Source organism: Gorilla gorilla, chromosome 11 (genome assembly GCF_029281585.2).
Source record: "Gorilla gorilla gorilla isolate KB3781 chromosome 11, NHGRI_mGorGor1-v2.1_pri, whole genome shotgun sequence".
Lineage (NCBI taxonomy): Eukaryota > Metazoa > Chordata > Mammalia > Primates > Hominidae > Gorilla > Gorilla gorilla.
Window position 1 is genome coordinate 26,194,830 of NC_073235.2, and position 22,104 is coordinate 26,216,933.

The following is a 22,104-nucleotide window of genomic DNA, read 5'->3' on the forward strand; positions in this document are numbered from 1 at the left end:
ATGTGTGTATACACATGCACATACACACAAAACTTTCAACTTTGCATCATTCTATGGGCAGAGGCTGTGAGAAAACTGTACAAGATCTGGTTTCATTAGGTTACAGTTAAGTGACCAGTTGTGAGAATAGTTTCTTCAAAGTTCTGTGAAGAGTTTTTAACTGAATGCATGGGTAAGTGGCATCGAGACTTAAAAAGATGAGGCAGGACCATTACTATCATGGAAAACTGCTATCTGCATTGCAGTGACAGCCAAGCACCGTGTTTGAAGGGGACAAAGGCATGGAAGTCAGGTTACACTGCCAATCATTGGGGCTGGGTTGGGACAGATTCCAGGTGAACCCAGATTGGGTTTATATAAATCACATGTGGGAAGGAAGAAGGGCAGATGGGAAAGACACTAGCGGTTTCTAACCATATTGCAAACACCTTGAAATTAGAGCCATCATTGATCTTTCTATGTACTTCTTTATAACCCCTACAGAATTTATTTTCACGTGATTTATACCTAATTTGTATTTTATCAGTTATTATTGCAAAAATGCTATATAACCAGTTGCCAAAGCTCAGTGACATACAACATGCAGTCCTTATTCTCACACTCACTCATCTGTGCATCCACTGGGTAACTGTGCTTCCTGAGTTACATTCTGGGGCAGTGGCTGGAGAGGTCATGACCTGCTGGGGCATGTTCCCAGGGTCATGTCAAGGAAGCTCTGGAAGGGCAGGTGGAAACATGCATGCCTCTTGAGGTCTACACTGGAACTGAACCATCATCATTTCTGCACACATTCCATGGAGCTACACAAGTAGCAAGGCCAAGCCTCACATCAAGTGGGGCAGTGGGTTTACTCCACCCCTAAACCCACTGCCACATGTATTTGCTCATCAGTGCAGCAACTTTTACTCCTGCAACTTCAAACATTGTATGAATAAAAGAAATGAGAACTAAAACTCTTCTTGTTGGCATACTCAGTTTGCCAGAATCTAAGGCTGTGAGAATACATTACATCTAAACTTAGAAAAATGTAAAGAGAAACAATAACCACAAAGGCAACAACAGCTCAACAGAGCACAGTCTGTATACATCTATGGAACTTTCTAGCTCCATTCTGATATTGTCTGGAATTTTGCTGGGACTGTTCACAGCAACAGGAAGAGGCCACATTCTCTTGGCCGTAGCTGTAGTTATCACCAGGAAGCTGTTGTGTTTACTGTTTTCCAGTTGTCAAAACTTTAATTGAAACAATTGCAAGATTACAGAGAGATCTCCAATTTGAATTATGTTCAACAGCTCCCAATGATTAAGCCATACAATTGTGCAACTAACCTGTTTGAATTCTCTTCAATTTCTTACATTATAAAAATCATCATTTGAACTAATCATGTACAAATTAGATTTGTGTTTAGGTCTTCTATAAAACATATATATTTTCTCTGTCTTTGAACCATTTCTCTGCATATAATATATATATATTCTACTTGAGGAAACTTTATGGTCAGGATAGTGTGGTTATCCACTCATTAGCAAAATCCCTAGACTTGATCTGCTGGAATGATTTAAATTCAAGTATAATACTTTTCTGGGACAGCTCATAGAGGAGTCTATATGGGCTGAAATCTCTGATTTAACAAATGGAGATGCAATATTGTTTCCCGCTTTTACTTCCTCTCCCTCCTCCTCCTTATTCTCTCTCTTTCTTTCTCTCACACATACATTCCCTCCCCAAACTTACACTCTCTTTATAAGACATTCTAGAATATGCAACTTTATTTTTTATTTCTGTCTTTTTGTGGCTCAATTGAGATAATTCTTTTCCAAGTTTATGATGCATTATCCTGTTTAGGATAATTAGAAAAATAGAAACCTGCAGCTGGCAATCTAAATTGGAGGTAAAACACACCTAGAAATTTCTGCAGTGGAGAAACAGTGAAGATATTTGGACTTTACATCTACACTGATTAAGAGGGGAAGAGGCTCACTGTGTTGAAATGACTGGGGGAAGTTCACTGGCAAGGAGTTTTATAGGCAGACCTAAGACAACATACCCTTATGCAGTCTGCTCTGCCAAATGGGTTAAATAGTAGTTTTGCAAACTTTTTTCTTTTAATTTGTTTGTCAAATACTCTACTTTAAAATTGGGGAAGAATTTAGGTCCATTAAAACACTTTGAGTAAAAACTCAGAAAGACACTGAACATTTGAAAAGAAGGCAGCTACAGGGCTTAAACTGTGCCTCTCAGTTTGCATGTTGTCTGCAACAAAGCAAAACACACTCATGGTTATCCCCTTGAAACTTGGGGTAGGGAGATCCTGAGAAGGTTCCAGCACTCAATGCTGACATTGCATTGTGCTATAGTATTATTATTGTGTGGCAGTGTGTAAGATCACCTTCTGGGATCACTTACTGTGTAAACTCTAAAACAAATACTTTCTTAGGAGGATTTATAGATATACATATATATTAAACATACACACACACACACACACACACACACACACACACACACATATATGTAATTTGAGTTTTCCCATACCTTGTTTATATGCATGAGGTCATATGACAATAATATTTGCATAGAAGTAATGTAAACTCATGCAATTCCTCAGTCGTACTTTTTTTATACCCTGCTTACAGAGGACCTTGACAACTCCCTAAGAGCTTTGTGGCTGCTACTGGGAGTTCCTGGAGGAGTCTCCCATCAGGTCCCAGTCCTCTTGTTTTCTTAATCTTGGCTGTTTTGTGGAAGTCCTTGCGTTGCATGGCTGCTGGGGCTGTGTATGAAAACTCTGGTTTCCTAGCCAAGGAGCTGGCCTCACAAATCCCGAGAGCCCCAGGCCCCGGAAGCACAGTGCATAACGCAGAACTCTACCATGGAGAGATATCTATGTCACATGCAGGCAGCTGGGGGATAGACAGAGTTTTTCCCCATTTGCTTCTTGTCAAAGTGAGGTGCCTTCCTGGTTTTCAAAGCAAAATTGTGGAACCTCCTTAAGCTCTGCTCACCAGATTTCATAGAGTTCTTTGTTTATCAGAAGCATCAAAACAGGTTTATATTTGGTTTAATAACCCCATTTGGTGGAAGAAATAGAGATTTCAGAGATTTAAAATATTGATCCATTAAGAGATACTAAGTTTCTGCTTAGTTTTTGAATAACTCTTCTGTATTAGGGGAAAATGTGTTGTTGAGTCCCGCCTCCACAGCAAAGAAGTCAGAATTTAAATCTCGAATCTCCTTTCTAGCTGCGACCCAAGTATGCAACTTGTGCTTTACCCATCAGCCCCTCCTGTGAGATGCTCTGATGGGAAGATAGCCCCAGGAAGCAGGCTCTACGTGAACCTTGTTTTTTGCAGACACAGGGTCTGCAGAAACTCATCTTTGGGGAGACAGGGGTTGCAGCTCAAGATACTTGCAGGGAGGTCATGGTGGTGCAGACAGCATGTCGACTGAATCCGTCTCTAGGCGTTCAGCATTTGGGGGCAGCCAGCTGGGCAGGGTTTTATATTTATGATTCTGTGGTAGTCCAGCATCTTCATAATAATGCATTTTGGCTTGGAACAGACAGAGTGAATTCTTAGCTTCTATTCAAGAACCTGATCAATTAAGTTCTATTTTATCTGTTTTATGCTACCCATTTTTTTTCCTGTTAAACCTTCCTGTTGGAACATTTGCAACATTTTGCAAAGTGCAGTTTAAAAACCTAGCCATAGATTCTAAAAAAATGCCCTGATTTGTTCTTTATGTTGTTCATTTACTTTGTCTGCAATGAGCTTTTCCAGATGGCCACAGGTGACTTATCCGTGGCCTATGAGTTTTGTTCAGGATGTCTTTTCATCAAAGTCTTTCCTGATTGGTATGGTTTAAAATTGCAACACACCCTTCTTCACAGCACACTTGCTGTCCTTAGCCTGTTTTATATTTTCCATATATGATAGGGTTTGGCTGTGTCCCCACCCAAATCTCATCCTGAATTGTAGCTCCCATGATTCCCATGTGTTGTGGGAGGGACCAGGTGGGAGATAATTGAATCATGGGTGCAATTTGCCCCATTCTGTTCTCGTGGTAGTGAATAAGTCTTACAAGATCTGATGATTTTATAAGGGGTTTACCCTTTCACTTGGCACTCAGTTCTCTCTTATCCATGTAAGACATGTCTTTTGCCTTCCACCGTGACGGTGAGGCCTCTCCAGTCAGATGGAATTGTGAGTCCATTAATCCTCTTTTTCTTTATAAATTACCCAGTCTTAGGTGTGTTTTTATCAGCAGCATGAAAATGGACTAATACAACATACCTCTTATCCCTTTCTAAATACTAAATTATATAAGTATTTTTATTGTCATTTCCTATTAATTACCATGTAACGAGCAGGAGGGCATGTTTTGTTTGTTTCTTTATTTTGGTATGTTTTCTTACGTGATTTATTCCAAGTGCCTAGAAACTTGTCTGAAATAGTATGAATCCTTAGTAAATATTTGTTGAATGAATTCATAGTTTGTAAATAAAATATTTGCAATCATGCTTTGTTCCTTCACTTTTGAAAGAAACTCCTGTCAGGAAAGAAAAAGTTCAATTTCTGCAATGGCCAAAATTTACAGCCTAGGTTGTGTTTTTTCTTCCTGACTACATGGTTAGCATCAAGACTTGAGGCAAGTCAAACCCCTGTTTGATCCTCAGTATCTTCATTTGCTATAATCTCTCCAGTACTGCACAGGGACCAAGACACAAAGATGGGACATCTAAAGGGAAAATTTAGCAATAATCCTCCAGTTTTCATATATAGATACATAATTTTTTGTTCTCTCTCTTTTTCTTCTTGCTTGTTGAGAATCATTTGGTTAAAACATGTTTCAACTTTTAAACTTCTCAACCTTTAAGCCAGACATTAGGAGGGAGGCACTAAGAGGCCAAAGTGGTGCAAGATGTTGATGGATTCAAAACAGAATTAAGAGTTGGACTGCTAATGGAACTTCTAGGGAGTAAAAACACCAAATAAGAATTGGTAAATCTACTAGAAGCAACACATCCACCGGAAGTTGCACACAAATTGGCTCTTCAGAGCTTATACCATTAGTAACAATGCAATTAATGTGCTTATAGTCTTTTGGGTAGTTCATAAACAAAGTATCTCTTGCTCATTGGATTTGACTGTGTAGTCTGGATTCTAGAGTCTGAGAGTAGAGGCCTGGGCTGTTGAAAGGAGGGAGAGTTTTAGAGATTTCTTTCCATTCTTGGGCCCAAGGACAACACTGACAAATGTATTCAAATACAAAATGCTTCACCCTCATGCTGGCTGGACTCATGCTGTGATGACCCACCTAAGCTTACTCCATTCCTGAATGTGCTCCATGCTCCAAATAAGCCTGCCAGTCCTCTAGGCCCGGTATGCTTGGCTCACCCGAGCAGGGATTTAAGAAGAAAGCAATTCATGTGTAGTATTTTACAGTGATTTACAGTTATTTGAAACTAAAGAAAATGAATTCATATTGTTTATAACTATTCTTTAAAAGAACACACTGGTTAACAGACATCTCCAATTGAAACTCTAGCTTTAAAGATAACATAGGAATTGAACTTACTTTAGGCAGAGTGTGGAGTGCCATGTTGGGATGACTGTAGTCCTCCAGGCCCTCTGCTTCATGAATCAGCACCCCTAAAATGCTGCTGCTTTTCAAAGTACCTTCTGTATGTTTTTCTCATGACCTTCAGATTAATGAAAGCTTTAGGTTGCCTGGTCTCTTCCTACTTACCTCAGTGGCTTTCATGGGGATGATAGCCTGGAGGCAAGTAAGAGAAAGTTGTTGCTCTTTGTATATAGAGATTAATTGTGATTTTTATGTTTGTACATAAGAATATGCATGTAAACTAGAATCTTGATTAGGCAAAATTTCAACCTTGTAACATCCTCAGACAATTGCTATTATTCACTGTAAAATTGCAAATGATATAAAGTGGCCCTTAATAAATATTTCTTTCATTTTTTAAATAAGCACATGTTAAGCACCTGTTGTATATCAATCACAAATAAGACAATTACCAAAGGGAGCCAAGGCCTCACATCCTTCAGCCTAATGATGTATAACACTTTCATCTGTCTGTCTTGTTTTGGATGCAGTATCACTTTAAGAATGATAATTCTAAGCTACTGAAATATTCTCAATCATAAAAAATCCAACAGATTTCACTAAACTACATTTTGTAAAGAAAAAAATTGAGAAGGACAAGACTCAAAAATGGTTTCCAGTTAGCTATAAAGACTGGAAATCACAGGTTGCATACCACCTTTATGTGGGTTAAATATAACCTTCACAAGGGTTTGTTTGGTCCACATATTATCAGCTTTAACAGTGCTTTTATTTTTTTTTCCCCCAAATCTTTGAGCTTAGAACTAATGACGTCTTTTTAGAAAAACAAAATCAGAGGATATGGCAACTGCGGGGCTACTATTATCCTGAGAGAAATCAATGGGAGGCCATCAGAACCAGCCCTCTTACACAGCCAACCTCTTCTTCACCTGAGTCTTTAACTTCCTCATTGTCTACCCAGAACTGAGGACAGAGGTCAGGCTAATCTTGGCCCTAGTGCTCTCATTTTCTCTTTGGTAGTTTTAAAAGAAAGTTATTATTTTTAAAAATTCATATATTAAAATATTTTGGTCTAAATTCTGACCTAACTTACTCAATCATGCCTGATCTGGTAAGAATTCAAGTTTATGACACTGCCTCTCAGCATTGCCATTCATCAATATTTGACTATATAAACATTTTGATGAAAATGTTGTTTATATGTGTACATATATGGGCACATATAGATGTAGAAATACAAACTTAAATATATAGAAAAAGTGAGAAAGAGAGACAGAGACGGAAAAAGAAGGAACAAAAAAATGAGATAATGAAACAAAGAAATGAAGAAAGCAAGCAAAGGGAAGGGGGGATGTGAGGGAGGGAAGAAGACAGGAAGGGAAGGAGATTATCTATATACATCTATTCTCCAAGATATTTTCAGCTCAGTTTCTGTGCCATCCCCTGTGTTACTTCAGGCTTGCCCTACCGTGACTGGTGGAATATCTTGTCTTCCAGATGGAACACCATTTACCTGGTGGATTGGGCGGTCCAATGAAAGGCACCCTTACTGGGGAGGTTCCCCTCCTGGGGTCCAGCAGTGTGAGTGTGGCCTAGACGAGAGCTGCCTGGACATTCAGCACTTTTGCAATTGCGACGCTGACAAGGATGAATGGTAATGAGAATCTCCATCTTTCTGCAATTATAGAGAAAGCACATTAATTGATGCATAAAATTCCCCAAGACAGAAGGACATGGATGAGAAATTCAATACAAACTGGAGCTCCCCCGATAGTGACTTTTGTTTTTTAACTTTAAAAATGGTAAATTCTAGTGTTTTCAGTATGATAACTTATGTTTGGTACATATAAGCATGTGGTCATACCATCAGCTTCTTCTTCTTTTTTTTTTTTTTGAGACAGAGTCTCACTCTGTCACCAGGCTGGAGTACAGTGTCGCGATCTTGGCTCACTGCAACCTCCGCCTGCCAGGTTCAAGCAATTTTCCTGCCTCAGCCTCCTGAGTAGCTGGGAGCAAAAGCATGTGCCACCACTCCTAGCTCTGTTTTTTTTTTTTTTTTTCTGTATTTTTAGTTGAGACAAGAGTTTCACCATGTTGGCCAGGATGGTCTTGATATCTTGGCCTCGTGATCCACCTGCCTCAGCTTCCCAAAGTGCTGGGATCACAGGCATGAGCCACCGCACTTGGCCCCCATCAGCTTCTTATATTCAGAACTTCCCATTTCAAACAAGGAATGGCATGCAATATTGAGCTTTGCGATTGAGTCAGGGTATTTATGATATGTGGACTATATGTTTTGGGGGGAGAGAGTGAGAGAGATAGGGATGTGGGGTTATATAGGCTGTTTCTTCATGCTCCCATTGATGTTTCAGTCACCAACCTTCCCTTTTGCTACCAATAAACACATAGCAAAGGAAATGTATATTTATTAAGCATCTATTAAATTTCACATAATTATCTTACTTTTGCTTCTTAATGTTGAGTAGTATCTATTGCAGAGATGTTAAATAATTTTCCCAGTGTCAAACATGTCTGTCAAGTGATAGATACAGAATCAGAAATCAGCCATTTCTGCAGCCAGAGTTTCTTAGTCTCCTACACCAACTTACTTCTGTAAAATCAATTTAGTTTGAAGCTTCCATGCCCATTACATTTACTCTTCTTTTATCCTCCAGGTGAACTGCTAGTTTTTTACTGTATTGATTATGAAAATATGTACAGATCATTTCCAAATATACTTTTGTTTTGACTGAATTTAAAGCATTCTTTGGTTTTGGCTTAGCAATTTTGCTTACTTCATCAAATGCTACTTAATTTTAATTAAAAATTCTTATGTTAAACTAGTCTCAATCCCCAAATTTCCCTTTAGTGTTTTTACTCACTCCTCAAACTGTTAACAGCAAGGACTATTTCACATAAAATATAAAGTTAAGTCAAAATCTCAGTTCAGCAAGGAAAGGACCAGGCATCTGTCTTCATTGGGTCCTAGGAGATGTGTATTATCACTTCAGAACACCCTAGGGCTGCTTGGGCACCAGGGCAGGTTACCCGAGTGCCTTCTCCTAAACTCAAGCTGGCCGAAGTTATAGGGTAATGAATTTTGCCTCTTCATGTGGGTAAAATCAGATATAGTTAACCACAGGTAGAATGGGCTTCTGCATTCTGTGAGCCCCCACTTTATCCTGCAGCGAATTCTATCTCATTATTGTGGATGCCTACAAACCAACTATGATTTGTATCCTGGGTGGAGGCCATGTCTCTTTAAACATTATACCTCTCAAGACCTACAGAAGACATTCAGTGGTAATTAGTTGAACAGATTAATTTAGACAATCTTTAAAGAAGAGAATTATCACAAGATGGCACCTATGAGCTTGGGAGGTGTGTTGAAGTGTTAGATGGTTCGGTTAGATGGTTCGGTTAGATGGTTAGATGGTTACGGATAGTGCAGCCGTAAAACATATTCAAACATCTGCTCCCAATCGCTTGGATTCACTCATTCCTTTGATTTATAAGTTTACTCTCACAGTGCATATTAGACACTATGTGTATAGTCAAAGAAACAGATATAGGAGCTAGAATAAGTAGAAGTGCTTCCCTCTAGTTACTCTTGACTCTGACCCCTCCCCTCCCCTCCCCTCCCTCCTCCTTCCCTCTCTCCCTCCTTCCCTCTCTTCCTTCCTTCCTTCTTTCCTTCCTTCCTCTCTCTCTCTCTCTCTCTCTCTCTCTCTCTCTCTCTCTCTTTCTTTCTTTCTTTCTTAGACAGAGTCTTGCTCTGTCGCCCAGGCTGGGGTGCAGTGATGCAATCTCTGCTCACTGCAACCTCTGCTTCCCAGGTTCAAGTGATTCTCCTTCCTCAGGCTCCTTAGTAGCTGGTATTACAGGGCACACCACCACGCCTAGCTAAGGTTTAGTACAGACAGGGTTGCTCCATATTGGTCAGGCTGGTCTCAAGCTCCTGACCTCATGATTCTCTTGCCTCGACCTCCCAAAGTGCTGGGATTACAGGCGTGAGCCAACGCTCCCGGCAGACTCTGAATTCTTTCTTAGCTGCCTTCTTGATCTTTGCTCACTGTTTCTTTTCCTTTACCCCTTTCTTTATAGGACATTTGCCTACTGAACACTACCTCAGTGCCTCCTCTTACTTGGGAACAACTGACCCAGGCTTAAATTAGTGCACACTGAGGGGCAGGGAAAAGCGTGGCCTTATATCCCTTAATTGGGCTGAAGTGCTCTGTGTCTCCTTTCCTAAAACTTTCCACTGATCTCTTCCATTCCGCTCCCAGCCTCTCCCTCCTTTGACTTGCTCAATGTTTCACTCTGAACCCCTCATCTGATAATTTCACTTCATCATCTAGAGTGAGCCCAGAGGGATTCTTCATAATGTCTTCTCTCACCTTGATCACTCCAGAAGTTATTACATATTCCATGACCCTTTCCATTTCCTTTAGAGCCAGGAACAATTTTCCATCCAGTGCCACTTTCTGTGGCAAGAGACCTCGCTCAGGGCACCAGAATTTATTATTAGATAAGGTCCTGTTCAACAATCAGCCTATCAAAGGTCAAGAGAAAACGACTGAACTTCCCCTCTTAAGGATGCCTGACTCACTCCTGGATGTCCCATAGTAGCACGTTGACCATCTTGGGGCAAAGTGTAGGTGAGAACAGATCAGAAAGTTTCTTCTGTCATTCTCAAGAGGGAGTAGAGACTGAGATTCTGATTCAACACTTCTGAGCTTCATTCATTGTCTTAGTGCAAGTCAGAGCTTGTGATAAAGGATTTTTATAAATACTTTATTATAGAAGCATCTATATGTATTACTTTATCAGATATTTATTGATTTATCACTTACTTACTTAGTGCCTACTCTGTGCCAGACAGTCTGCTGTGCAGAGAAAGTCAGGGGCGTTATGGTATCTGCCCTTGAGGAACCCTCAGAACACTGGAAAGAAAATGCTATTTAGTTATTAGATGGGTACAAAAGTAATGGTGGTTTTTGCCATTTAAAAGTAGTGGCAAGGCCGGACATAGTGGCTCACACCTGTAATCCCAGCACTTTGGGAGGCCGAGGTGGGCAGATCACGAGGTCAGGAGCTCGAGACCAACCTGGCCAACACGGTGAAACCCCATCTCTACTAAAAATACAAAAATTAGCTGGGCATGGTGGTGCGTGCCTGTAGTTTCAGCTACTCAGGAGGCTGAGGCAGGAGAATCACTTGAACCCAGGAGGTGGAGGTTGCAGTGAGCCGAGATCGCGCCACTGCACTCCAGCCTAGTGACAGACTGAGACTCCATCTCAAAAAAAAAAAAAAAAAAAAAAAAAAGTAGTGGCAAAAACTGCCATGAGTTTTGCACCAACCTAATAGAAATACATGGGTTTAAAAAATTTGGCGAGAGAAATAAGCACAGATGTGCCTGAACCTGGGTAGAAATGAGCTGGAAAATTTAGATTGTGAAGAGAAGCAGCAGTTACGTTTTGAAGGAGCAGAAGCAGCTAGTTAAATAAATAAACAAACTGGTGTACTACAAGTAGCGGGTGGTGGTAGGGGGAACATCTGTGTGCAGTGGGAAATTTAAAATAGTATAAAAATCACCAGCCTCTTAAACCACAAATATATTGGTGTGGTTGTTGCACAGTCGTCATTTGAGAAATGTACAGAAGATAAAGGAAAGGAGGAAGGTCAAATCCAGGTTATGAAGCTCCTTGTATGGAAACAACAGTGAGCTAGCTTTGTCTGTACAAGGATTATGGGCATACGATAAGTATTCACACATGACACCAGGCACATCTTTGTGAAAATGCATTTATTATTTATCTATCAAACTCTACTATTTACTGCAGAAAGGAAAAATACAAAAGCTAACACACTTGTGAAATAGTTAATCAAGTTCAACATACATGCAACTTATTTCTTGACAACTGACTTTCCACACGTTTCAAATTTTTGTTTAAGACCACCACACCTCTTTTTATATCAGTGGTGCTCTGTGTGCCTCAGAGAAACTTTGGATATTCTTGCCTTGTAAAATTCCCTCAAGTGTTTGATCTTGTGAAATTAATCAGAAAACTGACTTGGCCTTGTATAGCACCCAGTGGATAGCGGTTGAATATGTTACAACTCCTAGATAGTATTGTCACTTAAATGTTACCTATCGTATCCTGAATTGTTCTTAATATTTTATATACTGTACCTCATATTAACATCTCAATAACTCTTGAGGTTGGTTTTATTATTTCTTTTCCCCAGAAAAAAGAAACTGAGGCTCAGAGACGATAAATGGTTCGGTTAAGGTCGCTTGACTAAGGGGCAGAGTAGGCATTTTAGCTGAATCTAAGGATGCCCTTAATGATTATGTCAAAGGAGCTGCTAATGTTGGAGTTTTGAATAATAGCCAGTCAGTAAGGATACTAGAGAGAACTCTCCCACAATCTCTCAAATCACATCACCGCAGCATGCATGTTTCTTTTTGCTAAGCCAGGGTGCTTACGGAAACTGGGGCATCTTCTAAGCCTCTGGTGATTGATAATTTTTTGTTTTGTTTTATTATTTTTTTGAGTACGCTTCTCACTTTGTTGCCCAGGCTGTTCTTGAACTCCTGGGTTCAAGCAATCCTCCCATCTCAGCCTCCCAAAGCATTGGGACTATAGGTGCATTCAACCATGGCCGTCTTGTTCTATTTTAATAAGCCACTGTAACTGAATAACATACATTTCAATAAGACCCAAGTCAATGAAGATAATGAGTGCATGTTGTAGGGCTGAGTGAAAGTGACACAGCTCACAAGGTTGAGGTGGGTGGGGAGAGAAAAAAAAGTCATTCAGTGAACCTCAAAAGCACATTTCCTTCTTAGAGTAAGAGGAAAGCTTTAACTACCCGTTGGAATTAGCTGATTTCCTAGGGGTTTTTCTATCTCAGCCAAATCACTAAATTGTAATGAAAAAGGAATAAATGAAGGAACATATAAAGAATAATCATTTTACTGATTAATGACTGTTTGCAAAGGAACATCTCTCAACATAATCATTCAATCTCTAGGAGTCCTCCCAACTAGATGGTTTCTGAACCAGCTACTTTAGAGTGCTGGCTTGTTGAGATTAAGAAAGGGAACTCTGGTGACAGCTCTGGGTTGCAGACCCTGGAGACAGCACAGGAGAGTGTTGGGCTGTGTGGAAGGTGGAAAAACAGTCATCCAGCAAGAGGGGTCAAAGGCTGGTGGAGCAGCATGTTGGAGAAGGCAGAGAGAATACACAATGTCCCTCATGATGATGACCCATGGCCCAAATGAAGAGTCTTCTCATCCAAACAACCGGGTTGCCCTAAAGTGAAGCTCTTTTACTTAGCAGTAGAACATTCTTTTATTTATTTTAGAAGAAAGTACAGAAGTTTTTATTTGATTTTTAGTAACTCTGTTCTTTGCCTCTTGCCCTTAGTGTACCCTTGTATAAAGTGATACGGCAAAAATAGGAAGAGAAAATGATGTAAGGTGTAAATTCCGGTCATCTGATAATCCAAAAAAGAAAATATTTTATTCTTTTCCATAAAGAATAGAATATTTTTATGGGATGTTATCTTTTTAGCACATGGAATCCTGGAGCTTTAAGCTACTATTTACTCTTTGGTTCTACTTTTCTGTTACAGATAAATTATTTAATAAATGTTGCTAAATTCATGAATGAATGATGGATGAATGATATCTGTTAGATAGATTTTTACCAATGTATTTTTAGATAGGTCAGGCCATAGCCATGATAGAATTAGTTGAAATTTACTTCCTTGTTAGCCATTACTCCTGTTTCACAATCTCACAATAAATGCTTACCAAATTTTAACCTACATGCCTTTTGCTACAGATTGATTTTCTTCTGGCTATCAAGAGTAGTTATTTGTCTTTCTATGCCGGGATTATTTCATTTACCATCACATATTCCAGGTTTATTCATGCTATTGAAAAGGGCAGGGTTTTCTTAATTTGCCAAGCTTGAACAGTAGTTCATTGGTTATATACACATTTTCGTTATTCATTTATTCACTGATGGACACTGAGATTGTTTCCATGTGAGGGGATAGATATGTCAAGTAGCTTTATTTAGCCATTACACAATTTATACATATGTCAACACATCACGTTATACCCTATAAATATATACAATTTTTGTTGTTCAATTAAATGATTAATTTTTAAAAAGTAGTTACAGGTGAACTTCCTGTTCCAAAAGTTATCTTTGTATACATTTGCCTTCAAAATAAGCTTTTGTTTTGGTGAATGCATGTCTAATCCAGGCCCCAGGACATTGCCCTTCCCAAGGGCCCTGCATTCCCTTCCCATGAGATGCTGAATGAGATGATGCTGGATACCTCCTAGTGGTGTCGAATTTTGCTGTTTCCTCACCTGGGTCATTATTTGATCTTTCAGAACTCTTTCGGTTTCCTCAAAACCTTCACCTCTGAGATTCCCAGGCTCCGTGCATTAAGGGCGCCTTAGACCACATAGTATCTTGAGAAGGGGCCCCAATCCTGAATTCTGAGAGAAATAAAAAGTTCACCTCAGGGCACACTAATGTTCCATCCCTTATTTAAAAATAATAATAAATTAGGTAATCTCTATTGGTTGAATTTTATTATTCATTAATCTGTTTATGAGCTACTCTACTGCTTATTGAGTTTTGAAAGTGCTTGTTCTCTAGGCAGACAGGAATTAGGAAGGGTTTATGTGGGTTTTTGCTCACTCAGTCCCTGAATTCCCAGACACATCTTGCAAACTAATCAGGGCCAGCCTCTTGTGTTGGAGAGGAGTGTGCTTGGCATGTTGTGGGTCCTCCACGCATTAACTGCTGAATGAGAGGATGCACGAATGAAGAGATGGGACATTTTCTCTCTCCTCATCCACACTTCCTGGCCAAACATGCGCTCCACTTTCTAGTTATTTTCTGCTGTTTTAGTCATTGAATATACTCTTAAAGTATACATTCTGGAGTAACTTGATACTGGCTTCCTTATGCTAATGTTCCCATGACTGGGTTTCAATTTTTTTTATTTTTATTTTTTTAAGGCAGAATCTCACTCTGTCACCCAGGCTAGAGTGCAGTGGTGTGATCTTGGCTCACTGCAGCCTCAAACTCCTGACCTCAAGCAATCCTCACGCGTCGAACTCTCAAAGTTATGGGATTACAGGCGTGAACCATTGTGCCCAGCCTACATTTTTTTTTAGGCAGAATGTTTTGTGATGTACTTCAGTGGAAAGAATAAAAAGGCATTGCCCAATTAAGAGATAAAGAAAAAAATATGAAAATAGAAAAAAAGAACTTGTAATAACAGGTTGAAAATTCAAAACCAAAATATCGCATCATTACTTTGTAGAATTCTAAATGAGGTAAATAGCTGATAGTTTGCCTGGTGTAGCATTAAAGCAGGTTTTTTTTTTCTTTCTTTTTATTTAATGATGCCACCATCCTATCCACCTTTTAGGGAAAAATATCTAATATGAACAGCTTATCATCCATGAGTTCTGGAAAACAAAACATAGCTATGAAATACTTTTTTTTTTTTTAATCTTGTGGAAAACAAAACATACGCTGAGGTTTCTATTACATCAGTTATCTGTCAAGCCTTACAAATATACTATCACTAAATTGTCTGTAAAGTCTCATTATTTGAGCAATTGCAAAATTGTATCAGAAATAAAACTCAAAGTCATTATAGAGATTATGATTTTGCATTTACATGAAATGATCCTCTCCCTGAGGAGGTGACTTTACCACAGGGATATTCAGAACTCACCAGTCAGAACACAGATACACAAGGAGACATTCCTTACAACTTCTTCTTGATCAGAATTTACTGGAACTCTTAGCCAAGTATGTCTGAAGGGGACAGCTCTGACAGAATGGGAAGCTGGTGATGCTGTTTTCGTGTTCCTTTCATTCTCTCTGTCTTTGTCATTTCTACTCTGCCTGGGGCTGCTTCCGTGGTCCATGGCAATGCTCTCTGTGAACTACAAATAAATCCCAATGTCTGCATTTTTTAAAAGTGTAGTGCCTTCATCATGTAGCAGAAGGAGAAATAATTCCATCTCCTTTGCACATCTGTCTTATAGGTATTTTGTGAAAGTGTCATGAGCTAATTCATGTAATAACACTTAGAATACACCCAATTGTAGCTATTTTTGCTGGTATCATTGTCATTTTCTGGATGTAAAATGTAATGAATCTCTCAGTAATATTTTATTATGTAATGGAAAGAACAAATTGTGGATTTGTCATTTATTAACTAGAAAGCCTAAGTCATTTAGCCTCTCTGAGCTTCTGGTTTCTAATTTATTTTTTAAAAGTGGGGGAATATCTATCTCTGGGAAATATTGGCTGAGTTAGCAATAATTTGTGCACCCAGCAGACGTGGCATGGAGTCAGAGCTCAAAGATTTATCAACCATCTTTTTATTATTATTTTCTCCATTTTCATCCGATCTTAAATAAGCTATAAAAGGCAACATTGATTTATAGAAGTTAAATGGATGTCTAAGAAAAGTCTGTATGCATGTATTGCAAATCAAAACCACAATGAGATACCATCTTATACCAGTCAGAATGGCTATTAAAAAGCCATGAAAACAACAGATGCTAGAGAGGTTGTGGAGAAATAGGAACACATTTACACTGTTGGTGGGAGTGTAAATTAGTTCAATCATTTTTGAACACAGTGTGGCGATTCCTCAAAGACTTAGACAGAACTATCATTTGACTGAGCAATTCCATTACTGGGCATATACCCAAACGAATAGAAACCATTCTATGATAAAGATACATGCACATGTCTGTTCATTGCAGCACTATTCTCTATAGCAAAGGCATGAAATCCACCTAAGTGCCCATCAATGATAGACTGGATAAAGAAAATGTGGTACATATATACCATGAAATACTATGCAGTCATAAAAATGAATGAGATCATGTGCTTTGCAGGGACATGGATGGAGCTGAAAGCCTTTATTCTCAGTAAATTAACACAGGAGGAGGAAACCAAATACTGCATCTTCTCACTTATAAGTGGCAGCCGACTGATGAGAACACATGAACACATGGGGGTGGGGAACAACACACACTGGGGCCTGTAGGAGGGTTGGGAGTGGGAGGAGGGAGAGCATCAGGAAGAATAGCTACTGGATGCTGGGCTTAATAACTAAGTGATGGGATGATCTGTGCAGCAAACCACCATGGCACATGTTTACATATGTAATAAACTTGCACATCTTGCACATGTACCCCTGAAATTAAAAGTTGGAAATAAAAAGAAAACTAAAGGGAAAAGAAATAAAAGTATAAATGCATGTATGCAATGAACAAAAACATAACAGAAGTAATAGCACACCAGCAGAAAGTTCATTCAACCACCAAACTTCAAGTGGAGTAAGGAAATAGCACTGAGGTTCCTTCTCCCCAAAATAGGGCTGCTGTCTGAAAGTTTATTCTTAAACTTCACCATGTAACTGATGGATCTGCCCTGTGTGTAAATAAACCAAGAGATTCCTTGTGAATGTGGAACAGAAGAGCTCATGGACTCCCAGAAATCCTGTCAAGGTGATCCATGTGTAATCTCAGGGAATGCAGGGCTGGAAAATGATTGCAAATTAGTAAACTAAAACCTAGTCAATTGAGCTGTGTCTTATGTGGAGAAAGCCTGTGTGCACAGAATGGGGATGGTCACCCTGAGACCTAAGGAGAACAGTGTGAGGACTCAGGGCCTGGCGCTCTGATTCCAGAACAGTCCAGAGGCGGCACAGACTAATGTGAGAAACACCAGCTTCCACTCTTGAGAGAGCTGCTGTCGGCAGGTGGGAGACCTGTGTTGGAGCACAGGAGACATTGGTGGTTATAGGCAAATGCTTTGGCATCTAAATCTGTGTCCAAATCCTGGCCTTTCCATTTGCAAATGATAAACCTTGAGAAGTTTCATCACCTTCCTGAATCTCAGTTATTGCTCCTGTACAATGCAGGAAATTGTTACAATATTTTCCTAGTGTTATTCTCAGGATTAAGTGAGCTCATGAGTGAAACTCTACTTCAATGCTCCCATGGCCAGGGAAAGCATCCACGGATATGAGTTGCTCATCTGAGTCCCCAAACCACCAGTACATAATAAAGCAGCAACCTCAAACTCTAGCAGTGCCTCTAATTTAGGGATCTTATTTTTTAAAAAATAGTTTATCTCTGGAAAAGGCAACAGTGATTTAAAATAGAATTTTATTGTCCATGTTATAAATATTTTGGTATTGGGACTTTGCCTGTGAGAGGTAGAGACCTCTTAAAAGGTTTTAAGCAATAAAGTATGAATCATGGTACATATTATGTAAACATGTTTCTTGGAATAATAAGAAGAATGATAGGAATTAAGAGAGTGGATAGATTAGAAGCAGGGATCCAGTTTATGTCACCAGCCCCAAAGCCTAGGCAGAACCATGAGATCTCAAAATAAAACTGAGTCCGGGAGCATGAGGATAAAGCAGTTGAACGGAGAGATATGAAGAAGGTGAAATTGGTGGAAATTGTTAATTAAGAGTGAGGGAGGAAGTAAGAAAGAAATGAAGACTCTTATGCTTATGATCTCAGCAACTGAGTGTACAGGGCAAGTCATTCACAGAGTTGAGTGACAGACAGGTGGGAAAGCTGACCCCTGAGAAAATGACTAGTGAAGGAGGTTGAACATCTTAGTTTAAGGTGCCTGATGACATCCAAGGGAAGGATTTAGTAGACAGTCCAATAAATATATATTCATGAAGGAACATGTGTGTGTGTGTGTGTGGCAGCAAAGAAGGCAAAAGTAAAATGTAAAATGGTGTAACAAAGTGAAGGACATTAGGGGCCGACATGTTCCATGGAAACTAGCAATTTAATAAGAGAAGTCTCAGTGGACTGAAAGGGAAAAAGGCCAATTGTCGTAGGTTGAGGAGGAAAAGGGTGCAGAGGAAGATGAGATGAGAGAATGCAGGCAATTATCTGAAGAAAATTTGGCTCTGAAGAGAAAAGAAGGGAAGTAACTAGATTGAGAGATAGGGTTGAGGATGACTACAGCATGCAAGCACAAAGAGTGGGAGAAGTTGAAGGTACAACATAAAGAGAGAGCTTAATTGAAGGAGAAAGTGCCCTGAGAAATCAGAAGATGAGATTCAGGATAAAATACTAGCCATGGACAAGGGGAGGATTGCTGAAGCCAAGAGAAAGCAAATCACAGTGGGTTCGATGGTCTGACTTTGCAGATACCTTTGCTAGATTGCTGTTTAATGTCGAGCTTATTCTCTACAAAACATTTACTCATTTTCCAACAGGGAAAACAAGAATTACACACACATACACAAGTCAATATATAAATCAATGTCACAAAATATTTTATGCAAGAAATTAAAATTAGAATAGAGAGGGAAAAGAGAATACAGAACATTTGGGAACATTTTTGAGAGGAAACTGGAGTTGAGTCTTGAGAAATTTGAAGAGTTGGAGAAGACAAACAGTTGGTGTGTTCCAGAGAAAGAGAGATATATATTTTGGAATCATCAAGATCTAAGTGATGTTGAATCACAAGTATGGTGTATAGTCTAATAGTTTTGACTTTCAATCTACTTGTTTCCTGAATAAGACCAAAGGCAATCTAGAAATGTATAAATATATTTCTAGAAAAATATATATACATTATATATATTCATTATATATATTCATTATGTATATATAAATTATATATATACACACATTATATATATAAATTATATATATATACACATTATATATATATAATGGCACCACTAATTGTTTCTTTCTTTGTATTGAGGGAATGTTCTACAAATTATGACTCCCAAAATCTTCATCTGTGGTATTTTTTAAATCAGTTTTACATCTCTAACGTCTTAAGAGTCATTTTAATTTCTTAACAGTAAAGTGACATTGAGTAAACCTTGGCTGATTCATATGCCAAGACCTGCTTTTGTTTTCTTGTATCTGTTTGTGAAAAGTCCTATGGTTTCAGATTTCTGGAGCATTTATAGAAAAAAAATAGTTTCTGAACATTTTAAATACATACTTAATTTGCCTTCACCCCTTGTTTCTTATGTTAGGAAATAAAAACAAGATTGCAGATGTGGTCAAGTGCCCCCCACCCACCCCTGTGTGGAGCACAGGGAGATGGATATTATCCTGGGGTAGACTGTATATTTGACCACTCAATGCCTGCATTTGCTTTGGTTGGCAGCCAAATGACCTTTAAGCTCATTTAAAGCTTCTTGTTACCTAAACTCCTCGGTCTTTTTTTTTTTTTTTTAATCTGGAAGCCTTGAGAAAGAAAGCAAAAGAGAAATAATTGCTCCTTAAACAAAGCTAAGACAGAATTATCAGCAAGCATCAGTGCAGCACTGCAGACTTGAAGAGTTGCTTGCAGGCATCTTACTGGCCATTCCTCCTTTGCAGCCATAAGAAATGAAAAACATCATGTACCCTACTCAGGAGAAGGGGGTGTGGGGTCTCTTGAGGTTGATCCACTCAGATTCACATAAGGACTTCAAAGGGAACTGAGTTCTTGAATTCTTCCTATAATTTTCTGTTTGTCTACCATATATATATAACGTTTTATTTGCTGCTTCTGAGTGACTGAAAGAGGAAAGGACACAAAAGAGGGGAAAAAACCCACTGTAATTTTTAATAGTTAAGTCACCCAAATTATATACTAAAATAAGCTTACCGAGCAGCAGTTAACCAAAATTGGTTGATGAAAATGAATGGCAGTCTGTGATATTTCATCAAACCTGAATGGTACCCCGCCCCCACCACTCTGCGACTCTAAATTTGGTGAAATACCAAAATTCAGATATTTAAACTTAGAGAAGACCACATTGACTAATTCTGTACCATACCCTTGCTCTTGAGAATATTTAATTTTTTTTTCTTGCCACATGTGTTTTATTATTTTTAGGTCATACTAAAGTATTTTTTAAGGATCATATGCCTATTCCATGTGCCCTTGTAGACTCCATAAATGGGAATGTCTGGCTGCCCTGCTCATGCATTCCAGGTGTGGGGTGCCGTTTCTTGGTCTCCTTTTATATATTCTTTGTATGTCATATTTTTATTTCAAACTTCAGTGAGAATTTCCATAGGTATGTATTGAGTTTCTACTATGTACAAGTTGGTGTGTTCATTGTTTTGTATACATTATTCCCTTTGATTAATACAACAATATCGAATTATTGTTATTATTATAACCATTTGAAACATAAGAAAGCTGATCCCCAGAGTGACCTCACTGATGTTATACAACTAGGGTGTTGAGGTACATGGATTCAACTCATGTCGTCTGATCCCAGCGACAGGCTTTCTTACTACATACAACACAATCATCTCTCAACTGTACTTAGGAAGGGCCTTGTGCATTGTTCCAAAGGAAGTGAAAGTTTGCAGAGTCCTTACCCTTGGCATGAAGAAAGCAAATCTACAGCTGTAGACTCCTTGCCTATCAATAGGTACGACCATCATTTGCATCATTTTATTGTGACTAAAACTCACCATGACGATCACCACTACCATCACCACCAATTGTCCTACCCATTGTTTTGAAGTGCTGGAATGGTACCAGTCACTCACAAATTTAATTAAATCCGATCATATTCCCAATATGACCTTAAAAGCAGGAATAAATACGCAAATTCCCCTTGATGGTTCCATTGCCTATAGGCTCAACACAGCCTTCATCTGCAGTTTATTAGTCCAGTTTGTGTGGGTTCCCATTATAATTTTTAAAGAAATTTAAAATTCACTGCCAATATTCAAAAACTGAAAATTTTTACATTAAGATTCTAGCCTGGCTCTTTGGTCTCATATTACAGAATAGCATAATTTCCTGTTGCTAGTGAGTACTACAGGCCTGTTTTAGTTGGGACAGCTACTTTATACTTATCTCTCTTTCCCCCTGACAAGAGATTGTGTGTCAATTTCCATTTATTACTAACACAAAGCTGGATTCACATGCTTTTTGACTTGCTTGGCCCCTGTAGGCATTTAAATTTGTATCTGTTTCTGTTGCATTAAACAGCTTTAGAGAGCAATTTACTTTAAGTTTTCAGGTAAAAAGTATTCTTAGTAATGTGCTTTGCATCATCAAACTAAATACGATTTCTTTCCTCTGTTATTTGGAAGATAATTTTATTCTTAGAGTGCTATTTTTAGATCCCAACACTTTGACACAAAAACATCAAACTTTTGTGGAAAAGATGCCAGAATGTGTATGAAAGGCAGTCGTTGGCATTGATGGGCAGACTTTAGAAACTACCATTTTCACCTTGAAAATGGAAATGGAGAGACATACAATTCTATAGCAGTACAGAATTTCTTCAGGAGAGGATATGGGTTTGGTTTTCATTCCACTTCGGCTGTTTGGAATTTGCTTTGAAATCTCTGCCTGAAAAGATACTGGAATGTGGAGACTGAAATTCATCCCTGTGTCTATGCAACATTCATAGATGTACTTTCAAGCTGAGACAAAAGC

General features: G+C 38.8%; 1 protein-coding gene across 1 annotated transcript in view; it reads left to right on the plus strand.

Annotated features, from left to right (window-relative positions):
• Positions 1-22,104, plus strand: part of CNTNAP5 (contactin associated protein family member 5) — an 870,373-nt gene that overhangs the window by 687,277 nt on the left and 160,992 nt on the right. The window contains exon 14 of the mRNA XM_031008908.2: positions 7,082-7,238. Within this exon, the coding sequence (XP_030864768.2) occupies positions 7,082-7,238 (157 nt within the window). The remainder of the gene's footprint in view (positions 1-7,081; positions 7,239-22,104) is intronic.